The following is an 11,363-nucleotide window of genomic DNA, read 5'->3' on the forward strand; positions in this document are numbered from 1 at the left end:
GGATGGATGCCCCAAGGCACAGGAGCCTGAAGTGGGCACCCCATCCCATCAGTGCCCTTCCCATTGCTCCCGTGTCCCCACCTGCTCCATCCCGGGGAGAACCTAGTTGTGCGGGTCTGATTCTCAGGTGGAGCCCGCCGCTTCCTGAGCTGGCCCTGGATCAGAAGCACACAGCGGCTGACCTCCTGGGCCAGGCTGTGCATGAAGACGCCATGGGACAGGCCTGCCCGCCCTGCTCACTCACCAGCTGGGCACCTGGATTGACCCCATGGGCAATAGTGAGGAAGCTGGGGCAGGAGCCGGACAAGGTTGCAGAGAATGAGGGGCCAGAAGTCAGGGGCTGGGGCCCAAGGAGCAGGGAAAGGAACAGGCAAAGACAGAGGCAGAGGGCTGAGGCTGGAACCTGGGCAGTGGGGGCTGGGGTGGGGTGGGGTTGGAACCACAGCTGGGCCCTGGGGCTTGAAACAGGGCTCCGGGCCAAGGCCAAGGTGGGAAGGAGGCATGGGAGGGGGCTGCTGCCCCTCCCACCCTTTCCTTGGCCACCTCAAGTGGGGTGGAGTCCAGATATTTATTTATTTTTAAAGAATTTTATTTTATGTTTAAAGATTATATTTATTTGACAGAGAGAGAAAGAGAGAGAGACAACAAGCAGGGGGAACAGGAGCAGCAGACTCTCCACTGAGCAGGGAGCCCGACGTGGGGCTTGATCCCAGGACCCCGGGATCACGCCCTGAGCCGAAGACAGACGCTTCACCGACTGAGCCACCCAGGCGCCCCCAGATATTTCTCAAAGCAAAATCATTTTCATTGTGATGAGGCTCAAAGCAAGGTATGCTAAAGCCTAAGGTAACAAAGGCTTCAGGTAACAAAACTGAACCCTTTAATTTCTTTTTCGACCCTCACAACTGTCCTGTGAGGTGTGGCCCTGTGAGGTGTGGGAGGGGGTTTTCCTCTTGCTCACCTGGGAGGAGGCCGAGGCTCAGGGAGGGCGAAAGCTTAGCCAGAGTCGCCCCTGCTTGCCAAGCAGAGCTTGTGGGGCACCAGTGCCTCTGACCTCAGGGCACTTGCTGGTGGGGGGCAGGGCGCCCTCAGAGTCCGTGTGTCACTCCCTGGCAGGCCCCTCCCCAGCCTTGCCTTCCTTGCAGAGAGGAGGTAAGGTGACTTTGACAGTATGGTGTTCTCCTGGGTAGAGGGGCGCTGTGACCTCGTCTTGCCCAGACAGCTGGGGGGTCAGAGGGCCGCCACGGTGACCAGGTGATCAGGGCAGCGCTGACCTTGCCTGTCGTCTGGGAGCTGCCATCAAGCACCCAGGCCTCCCTTATAACCAAAGCTGGGGTCTTCGGATTTAAATTTCAGCTCCCTAACTCGTTTTTTTAAAGATTTTTTTTTTAAGATTTTATTTATTTATTTGAGAGAGAGAGAACGAGAGGTGGGGAGGGGCAGAGGGAGAGAGAGAGAGAGAGAGAGAGAAGCAGGCTCCCTGCTGAGCAGAAAGTCCCCTGTGGGGCTCCATCCCAGGACCGAGAGATCATGACCTGAGCTGAAGGCAGGCACTTAACCGACTGAACCACTCAGGCGCCCCAAGATTTTTCTTATATTTAAGTAATCCCTACAACCAACATGGGCTCGAACTTACAACCCTGAGATCCAGAGTCGTGTGTTCTACGGACTGAGCCAGCAGGTGCCCCTAAACCTCAGTTCTCTATTCAGACCCAACTTCCTGACCTTAAGTTCCAGCCACAACCCTTCCTACCCTCCCTAGTGAAGAGATGGCCTTGATGCTGATGTAGCCTTTAGTTCCTCTATCTCCCACCCCTCTCCTCCTCTTCCTCCTCCCCACCCTTTCCCTGGCACCTGTTTTCCCTTCTCTATCCCCTCCATGCCTCTCCCTCCCCTATCCTCCCATGTACCTCCCTGCTGTCCTCAGCTCTTCCCTTCCCTTCTCTCTTCTCCTGTGCTCCACCCCCTGCAGGTGGCAGCTCCTAGGTCACGGGCCTCTCCTACCAGGGCACATGGCTTATCCCTGAGCCGGCCCCTCCTAGTGGGGTGCAGGCAGGCTCAAGGAGCCTACTGGGTGGAGGGGAGAAGGTACGCATGCCGCAAGTGCAGGGCTCCCTGTGTGGATCTGGGCTTCAGGAGGCCTTAGGTGCTGGGGAAGGGCAAGGGTGCTCACCCCAGCTCACCTACCAGCACCAGTGCCGGGCACCCAAGGGACGGCGGCATGAGCCAATCAGGGCGGATGCGTTGCTGGATGCCAGGAGCTTGGAGCAGGCGCTGGGGGCTCTGAAGGACATGGTGTGAGGGGCTGGGTCCCAGTCAGCTGCTTCCCTGATCAGAGGGACACAGGGCTGTCTGCTGATTTTCCAGATCAGGGGAGTGGGCTATTTCTGTGTGTGTGTTAAAATACATACGACAGGGGCACCTGGGTGGCACAGCGGTTAAACGTCTGCCTTCGGCGCAGGGTGTGATCCCGGCGTTCTGGGATCGAGCCCCACATCAGGCTCCTCCGCTATGAGCCTGCTTCTTCCTCTCCCACTCCCCCTGCTTGTGTTCCCTCTCTCGCTGGCTGTCTCTCTCTCTGTCAAATAAATAAATAAAATCTTAAAATAAAATAAAATAAAATAAAATACATACAACATACAATCTACCAACTGAACCGTTTTTAAGAGCACCGTTCAGCAGCACTAAGTACACCGCAGTGGTGAGCAACCGTCTCCGCCATCCATCTCCAGGACCTTTCCACCTTCCCAAACTGAACCCCATTGATCACTAATCCACCCAGCCCCTGGCAACCACCTTCTACTCTCACTCCACCCTGGCTGCTCTCCAGGGCTCTCCCTGGCCCTACCATCGCCCACATGCCCTGCACCATTCTTTCTCTCCCCTTGCTTGACCCAGCTGCTGCCGCCACTCTGCGCGCACCACCATTTGCTCCAGTCCCAGGCCCCCGTGCCCTGACGTTCACGTCGGCTCTGCCCTTGCCCACCGGGACGTCTCCACCTCCCTCTTCCTCCTTCTTGGGTCCAGCAGGTGCTCCGGATCCTGCCCTGACACCGCTCTGGAGAAGGCCGCCCCTCCAATGGCCTTCTCTTATTTCTCACTCAAGTTGACCTTTCTATACTGTTTGATGCTCCTGGCCACTGTCCCCTCCTCCTGTTGTGACATTTTCTTTTCTCTTGGCCCCCGGGAGAGAGTGGGAGAACACAGGCTTTGGAACCCTCAGAGATCTGGGTTCCAATTCTAACTCCGCCCTTTACTGGCCTGGATTCTGGGCATATCATTCCCTGACATGGAGTCTCAGTTTCCTTATCTCTAAGACAGGACAAATCATACACATCTGGAAGGGCTGTTTGAGGGTCAAGTGAGCTAATGTGTATCGTGCCCGTCCTGAGCCCGGCAATGTGGGGGCGTCCAGATCCACAGCCTCCTTTCCCCTCTGCTCCTTTACGGCTATTGACTCCTCCCTCCTGTTCCTGAGATGGAAGGGCTCCCTGCAGCTCTGTCTTTGTTTTCTTCTCTTGCTCTGGCCCTCACCCATCTAAGAATTTAGATAGCGCTTTTTCTCTCTAGTCTACCTCTCTCCTGAGTTTCACGTCCGCAATTCCTGGTGGAAGTCTCCACTTGGGTGCTCGCCGCTGGCCTCCTGCCTTGGGTGACGGCCGCCTTCTCCCTTGGGTGCCCAGGTTCAGAAGCTCTGAGTCATCTTGGACTTTTCTTACTTCCTCTCCCCTTCCACAGGTAAGCACTCATCCCGTCCTTTATCTGCCCTCTGAAATGCCACTCAGACCTCCCCTCTTCCATGGTTCCAGCCTTCATCACCTCTCCCTTGGATGGTAGCTGTGAAGTCTCCACTATCTTCTGGGCCACCTTCTATTTCTTTCTTTCTTTCTTTCTTTCTTTCTTTCTTTCTTTCTTTCTTTCTTTCTTTCTTTCTTTCTTTCTTTCTTCCTTCCTTCCTTCCTTCCTTCCTTCCTTCCTTCCTTCCTTCTTTCTTTCTTTCTTTCTTTCTTCTTTCTATTTGTCAGAGAGAGAGGGAGAGAGAGTGCACAAGCAGGGGGAGCTGCAGCAGGCAGAGGGAGAAGCAGGCTCCCCGCTGAGCAAGGAGCCCAATGCAGGACTCCATCCCAGGACCCTGGGATCATGACCTGAGCCAAAGGCAGATGTTTAACCAACTGAGCCACCCAAGTGTCCCTCATTCCTCCTTCTTCCTCCCTCTCTCCCTCCCTCCCTCCTTCCTTCCTTCCTTTTTTCCCTCTTTCAAGTTTTTTTTTTCTTTTTTTAAGTAATCCCTACACCCAACATGGGGGTTGAACTCATGACCCCGAGATCAATAGTTGCATGCGTGGGGCGCCTGGATGGCTCAGTCACTTAAGCATCCAACTCTGTCTCAGCTCAGGTCATGATCTCATGGTCTTGACATTGAGCCCCGCGTGGGGCTCCATGCTCAGTGTGGAGTCTGCTTGAGATTCTTTCTCTCTCTTCCTCTGCCCCTCCCACTCGTGCTCTCTCTCTTTCTCTAAAATAAATCTTAAAAAAAAAAAAAAAGAGTCACGTGCTCTTCTGACTGAGCCAGCCAGGCACACCTCCTCCTTATTTCAATGTAAACCCAACCCCAAGATCACTCACCCCTTCCCAAAACTCTCCACCACTCCCCACTGCCTTTAGGACATTCCCAACCTTGGGGCATCCAGCTGGCTCAACTGGTAGAGCATGGGACTCTTTGATCTTAGGGTCATGGGTTTGAGCCCCATATTGGGCATAGAGTTTGCTTGAAGCAAAACAAAACAACATAGCCTTCTAGGTCCTCAATAGTCCTATCACGTAGACTCCCTGCTTTCTAATTTTTAAAAATTTTAAATTTAAATTTTGTTTTTTAGGGAGAGAGAGCTCACTCACACACTAGCAGCAGGAGAGGGACAAAAGGAGAGGGAGAGAGCAAATCTTAAGCAGGCCCCTGTCCAGCAGCCTGATGCAAGATGCGAGGCTCAATCTAACGACTTAGATCACGACCCAAACCCAAATCAAGAGGCGCTTAACCAACTGAGCCACCCGGATGCCCCAAGACTCTCTGCTTTTTGCTTCATCTATTGTTTTGTGAAGTATTCCAAAGCAAATACAGATATGACATTTCACTCTTAAATATTTTACTATGCATCTTTTTTTAGTATTCATCTTTAAAAAATAGAGTAATTTTCGTATATAATTATACTATCATCATAGCTAACAAAATTATATTTTCTCATGTCTTATTCTCAGTCTATATTCAAATTTCCTCAGTTGTTCCCAGAATGTCTTTCACAGTTCGTTTGTTCAGACAAAGATTTAATCAAAGACCAAGCATTATACTCAGTTGTTATGTGTCTAAAGTTTCTCAATCTTGACTTCAGACCACTTTCCCGTCCATTTTTCGCCACATCCTTCCTGAACCCTTTGAGCTAGCCAACCCCAGCCTGCCATTGACTTTGAAAACTACTTTTTTATACTTGGCTCTTTCCCTGTCTCTGGAACTGAGAGCTTGATTCTTTATTCTCTCAAGTCACCTCAGTACCACCCACCTTTGTGATAGGAAGTCTATTCTTTTCCCTGTGGTGCAGGGGCAGCACCTGTCCCTCCCTCTGAGACTGTCTACCTTCCACCGGGGCATTCTGTTTTCACGGTGTGGGCTCGGCTCTGTCTGCTGGCAGAGGGCAGGGCCACTGTCTCCCATGCCTCCCGTGCACCCCCTGCCCCCCATCTCCTGTGTGTAGCACATGCCTGGCATCTAGCGGCAGCACAATAAAGAAACTGGTGATACTCCTTCTTTCAGCATCTTCGCTCCTCTTCTGCTGCCTGCCTACTGTGATAACTGGGTGCAAGGTCCAGAATGGGCTTGGTGTGCCTTGCTGGAAGGTTGTGATCCTGGAAACTGGTTCTTAGCCCAGCCCAGATCTCTTTCCTTTTGCTCTTGCAGTTTCTTTCCTCTTTGTGTACACATACAAAGACTCAGGAAGTGGTTCTTAAGTCTGGACCATAAGAACCTAAGGGGTGGGGCCCAGGCGGGTGTAGCAGGAGTAATGGCTGGTTCTGTCCTTGGCCTGTTCACACAACTCCTGGGAACCACCATGGCACACAATGGAGGGAGGCAGCTTGAGGCTGCCCCTTCCCCCTTCCAGCCTTCACCTGGCTTTTCCCCTGGGATGTGACATGCTGCCTGCTAGAATGGGATGGGGAAATCCAGAAGCTATATCCGTGCGCGTTTCAGTGTCCCCCCCCCCTTCCCCCGCCCCTCCACCTGGTAAGAGGCTGATCCAGGAGTGGTGGAAGCTTAGACCTTGTCCACCCTTCCCCAGAGGTAGGGACCCGACTCTGGCTTCCTCCTGTCCTCAGCCCACTACTCCGGAGCCCCAGAAAATGGAGAAGGGACTAACAGAGGGGGGACAGGAACACCCACTCTAGAATGCTGGGGGACTCCCAGGATGCGAGGCCAGGGACTTTCTGAAGTGTTTATTCGGGACCCACCCGATCCCAGGGAGCTAACAGCGCCCTCTGCCGACTCGGGGACGAGAGCGGGGGGCTTCCGCAGAGATGGGAGCCAGAGCAGAGGAGTGGGCTCCGGATGGAGGATGAGGCGGCCTCTTGAGGACCACCTCGCCACCTTGCCGCAGCTCCGGGCCGCTCTCCCCACCTCGGCTCGCACACGCTTCCTCCGCTTTCGGGCAGAAGCAGGCGCCGCTGGGTCCCGCCCTCCCGGCCCGAGGTGGCACGGGGACCGGGGCACCAGAAGGACCCCAAACACCCTGAGGTCCTGTCCTCGGCGCCTTCCCTTTGCGGGGGTGGGCGCTGCCTTCCGGGTAGGGGCTACGTGGCCCTGGCCGGGCGGGGGGCTCGGCCCTCCCCTCGCCGGCCGGGTGACTCAGGCCGCAGCTGCTCCCGCGTCACATGAGGGAGGCAGGCGGCCACTGGGCGGAGGAGGCGGCGGGGGAGGGGGCTGCGGCTGGAGGCCGGGGCGGGGCCGCGCGGCGGGCGGGACGGGAGCCGGGGGGGCGCCGCTAGAGAGCCCCTGAGCCGCGGCGGGAGAGCAGCGCACAGCCTCGGGGAGCCCAGGTGAGGCCGCGGGGCCCACGGCCGGCCTCGGTCTGGGCGGGATGTCGCGGGCAGCTCCCTCCGCTGGGGCTCGCCGCGGTCCCCGAGGATCCGCCGCGCTCCCAGGCGCTCCCGAGGCCCTCGCAACTTTGCAAAGTTGCCTGGGCGGGGTGTGGTGGGGGGCCGGCTGCGCTTGTGTTTGTGGGGAGGTCAGAGCGCGGGGGAAGGAGGCTGGGGCTCGCGCTTGGGCCGAGGACCATTTGTAGGGGCTGGCTGGCTAGGGAGGGGGTGTTGAACGCCGGGGGGGCTGGAGGGCTGAGGGTGGGCGTCGGGCTCCGGCCTCGGTCCGCGCGCCGCGGGATCGGGCCCGGGATGCGGCGGGGCGGGTCCGGGCCTCGCGGCGGTCGCCGCCACCCCTCTCCAGCCTGGGAGAAGAGGGGGCTGGGAGACGTGGATCTGACCGCGGGTTTCCGGGTGGGAGGGGCCGGGAATGGGGGCCGCGCAGGGAAGGCCTCGAGGGCCGGCAGGGAGCACGGAAACCGAGGTCCCCCCTCGGCCGGTTCTCACCCCCCTGCGCTCCCCTCTACCCCAGGCCCGGCAGTCATGGCGGTGGAAGGAGGAATGAAATGTGTCAAGTTCTTGCTCTACGTTCTTCTGCTGGCCTTCTGCGTGAGTGGGAAGGGGGACGCTGGTGGCGCGCGGGCAGGGTGCGGGGAGACCTGGATCCGGAGGGGTGGGGGCCGAGGGGCCGAGAATGAAGGAAGGCAGCTGGAGACCAGATGTGGAAGGAGAGCCCGGGGAACGAGCCGAAGACAGCATGGCCACCCCACCCCCTCCAGCTTTCGGGGTCCTCGGAGGCTCGTTTGGCCCAAGAATGGACAGCGTTGGTGCGCAGCACCCTCCCCCTCAACCCCTTCTGGCCCTTCCTGTCTGGTGACCCAACCACTTGTGATACCGGGCCATGGGGCAACCAGCCAACGGCCGGCCGGGGTCTGATAGCTATCGCCGTGGGGCTTCCCTCTCCTTCCCACCCTTCCCTACCCTCTCCCTTACCCCTCATCCTTCTTCACTCCTCTCAGCTGCCTGGGGTTGGGGAAGGGCTCTGCCTACCTCAGTTTGCTCCTGTCCTGGGCTCTTGGCTTCAGAGGCTCTTGTTTGTCCAGGAAGGGGCCCAGCACTCCTGCTTCTTTTTCTTCTCCCTTCTCCCTGGCCTAGTGGGCCTGAGGAACCCTAGTCACAGCTGATGAGGATGGGGCGGGTGCTGGACCATAGTGAGAGCACAGTTCTGGGAGCCTTAGAGGCCCATAGGAAGCACCACTCTAGGTGAGGAATATGTGCCCTGGGGTCAAGGCTTTCTGGGAGCTTCTCTTTTGGCATTTGATCAAACTGTGGGGCAAATATGGGTCATCCTCCTCCCCCGCAATCAGGCTTCCTGGAGGGGTGAGAATCTGTCTCTCTGGGACGGGGCTGAGGTTGTGTCCTGGGTGTACCCACTACTCTAGCATGGAGGGCGGATGGGTTGTGGGTCTGGCCTCACCCTGACCTGCCCTCCTCACAGGCCTGTGCAGTGGGACTGATCGCCGTGGGTGTAGGGGCCCAGCTGGTCCTGAGTCAGACCATTATCCAGGGGGCCACGCCTGGCTCCCTGTTGCCCGTGGTCATCATCGCAGTGGGTGCCTTCCTCTTCCTGGTGGCCTTTGTGGGCTGCTGTGGGGCCTGCAAGGAGAACTACTGTCTTATGATCACGGTGAGCAGGGTGTGGGGCCAGCGTGGGACTGCACAGAGGGCACTTCTACGAAGGGGGCTCCTGAGGTGAAGTGGGGTGGGTGGGTGCGGAAAACCTTTCTTAGTGAACTAGAGGCTGGCTGGGCCACAGCACGCCACCCTCACCAAGACTGCAAACCTGACCCCTGTCCACTGTGCCTGCAGTTTGCCATCTTCCTGTCTCTCATCATGCTGGTGGAGGTGGCTGCAGCCATTGCTGGCTATGTGTTTAGAGACAAGGTAAGCAGGGCAAAGGGGAGGGCCCCACCTCAGAGGTCTGGCTGCTCTGGGATGCGTGTGCCCTGAAGTTTGACCTCAACAATGCGCCTTCCTATTCCCAGGTGATGTTAGAATTTAATAAGGACTTCCGGCAGCAGATGCAGAATTATCGGAAAGACAACCACACGACTTCGGCCCTGGACAAGATGCAGGAAGATGTGAGTGAGGTTGCTGGGAGCAGGGGTAGTGGGGGAAGATTCTTATCTTCATATTGAAGGTGGAGGTTCACATAATAACCTTCTACTCCGTATTTCTCTTCTCCTGCAGTTTAAATGCTGCGGGGCAGCTAACTACACGGACTGGGAGAGCGTCCCTGTCATGTCCAAGGGCCAAGTCCCTGACTCCTGCTGCATCAATGTCACGAAGGACTGCGGGGTTTCTTTCAATGTGAAGAATATCTACCCTGAGGTAGGGAAGAAGCTGGGGTACCAGGGGACTTGGGAAACCTGGGAAATGTTTCGAGGGTTGAGAGGGGCCAGGGGTGGAGTGGAGAGGGTTGGGGCACTGGGAGGGGGAGGAGATCTGGGAGTGCTAGGGGTAGGGTGAAAGGTACAGAGAGTAGGGGAGAGACAGAGGGACCAGGCGAAGGTGGGTGGAAGGGTTCTGATTATGTTCTTGCTTTGCGTGCCTCTACCTTCAGGGCTGTGTGGAGAAGATTGGGGGCTGGCTGAGGAGCAACGTGCTGGTGGTGGCTGCAGCAGCCCTGGGCATTGCCTTTGTGGAGGTGAGAGGCACCCTTGGGACTCATTCTGGGGCATCTGGGCAATAGGGGCAGTGGGAGAAGGGTGCTGGGGAAGTCCTGGCCTAGGGACGGGGGCCCTGGTTGTGTCTGGGGTCTCGTGGGTGGGCCTGGGATACTTTGCCTTTCTCCACCCCTCTATCTTTACTTTTAGGTACTGGGAATTGTCTTTGCCTGCTGCCTCGTGAAGAGTATCCGAAGTGGCTATGAAGTGATGTAGGGGGTCGGGTCTCTTTAACCCCCTCATCTAAGGGAGTGGGGTAGTACACTCCAGGTTTTTCAATTAAACGGATTATTTTTTCAGACTGAAACAAATATAGTCTGTTTGTCTTTAAGAGTGGTACTTTCTCCTTTCCTTCTCACCCGTGTTCCTGTCCTCTGGGACCTTGTTCTATATGCACCTCGGGAAGGAAAGGTGTGTTTTGGGGGGGTGTTTGGGAAAGGTGGATTTTGCTGAAGGCGTTGGTGCGGCTGGCAGTGGAAGTGGGCATCTGGAGGAGGCTGGGGCCCCTTGCCCTCCCTGTCTCCTAGTCCTGTGCTACCAGGTTTGGTGCTAGAATATTCATGAAGGCATCTCCTGCAAAAGTTAAAGGGATTCCCCACAGAGGCCCTGCCTGGGAGAGGCCAGCCCAGATCTACCACGGACATCTCTTCCCTGGTGGTCTGCCCACCTCTGAGGGCCTAGCAGCTCCCTCCCTCAACAGAGGGGATCCGGCTCCTGTTAGGGTGGTGATAAGTTGTTACGACACCTTTGTGGCCAGTATCCATTCTTCTTCTTTTTTTTTTTTTTTTTTTAAAGATTTTATTTATTTATTTGACAGAGATAGAGACAGCCAGCGAGAGAGGGAACACAAGCAGGGGGAGTGGGAGAGGAAGAAGCAGGCTCATAGCGGAGGAGCCTGATGTGGGGCTTGATCCCGTAACGCTGGGATCACGCCCTGAGCTGAAGGCAGACGCTTAACCGCTGTGCCACCCAGGCGCCCCCCATTCTTCTTAGATTAGATAAGAGGACAATTTAGGGGTTCCTGGGTGGCTTGATTGGTTGAGCGTCCGACTCTTGACTTTGACTCAGGTCTTGATCACAGGGCATGAGACCCTCATGTCAGGCACCCCACTCAGTGGGGAGTCTGCTTGAGATTCTCTCCCTCTGCCCCCTCTCCCGCCTTGCACACTTTCTCTCAAATAAATAATAAATCTATCTAAAAAAAAAAAAAGAGAGGGGGCACCTGAGTGGCTCAGTCAGTTAAGCATCCTGTCTTCAGCTCAGGTCATGACCTCAGGGTGCTGGGATTGAGCCACGAGTCAGGCTCCCTGCTCAGAGGGGAGTCTGCTGCTCCCTTGCCTCTCACCCGTGCTCTCTCTCTTGCTTGCTCTATCTCAAATAAATAAAATCTTTAAAAATAAGGAGAGGGGACAATTTAAGTGGGTATTGCCTTTTTTCCCCATGGAATCCTCCCAGCCTGGTCCTGTCCCCTCTTCACCACCTTCCCTCCTTCCCAAGAAAAATAGCTAGTGGCCA

The 11,363-nt window shown here is 56.3% G+C and overlaps 1 protein-coding gene across 1 annotated transcript; it reads left to right on the forward strand.

The window, feature by feature from the left end:
• Window positions 1-6,977: 6,977 nt before the first annotated feature.
• On the forward strand, window positions 6,978-10,159 carry CD63 (CD63 molecule). Its single transcript, XM_026500327.4, has 8 exons — window positions 6,978-7,083; window positions 7,655-7,731; window positions 8,621-8,809; window positions 8,992-9,066; window positions 9,168-9,263; window positions 9,373-9,513; window positions 9,746-9,829; window positions 9,999-10,159. The coding sequence occupies exons 2-8, from the start codon at window positions 7,666-7,668 to the stop codon at window positions 10,062-10,064; spliced, it is 717 nt and encodes a 238-aa protein (XP_026356112.1). The 5' UTR covers window positions 6,978-7,083; window positions 7,655-7,665; the 3' UTR covers window positions 10,065-10,159.
• Window positions 10,160-11,363: the final 1,204 nt, after the last annotated feature.

The sequence above is a fragment of the Ursus arctos genome, unplaced genomic scaffold, assembly GCF_023065955.2.
Source record: "Ursus arctos isolate Adak ecotype North America unplaced genomic scaffold, UrsArc2.0 scaffold_21, whole genome shotgun sequence".
Classification (NCBI taxonomy): Eukaryota; Metazoa; Chordata; class Mammalia; order Carnivora; family Ursidae; genus Ursus; species Ursus arctos.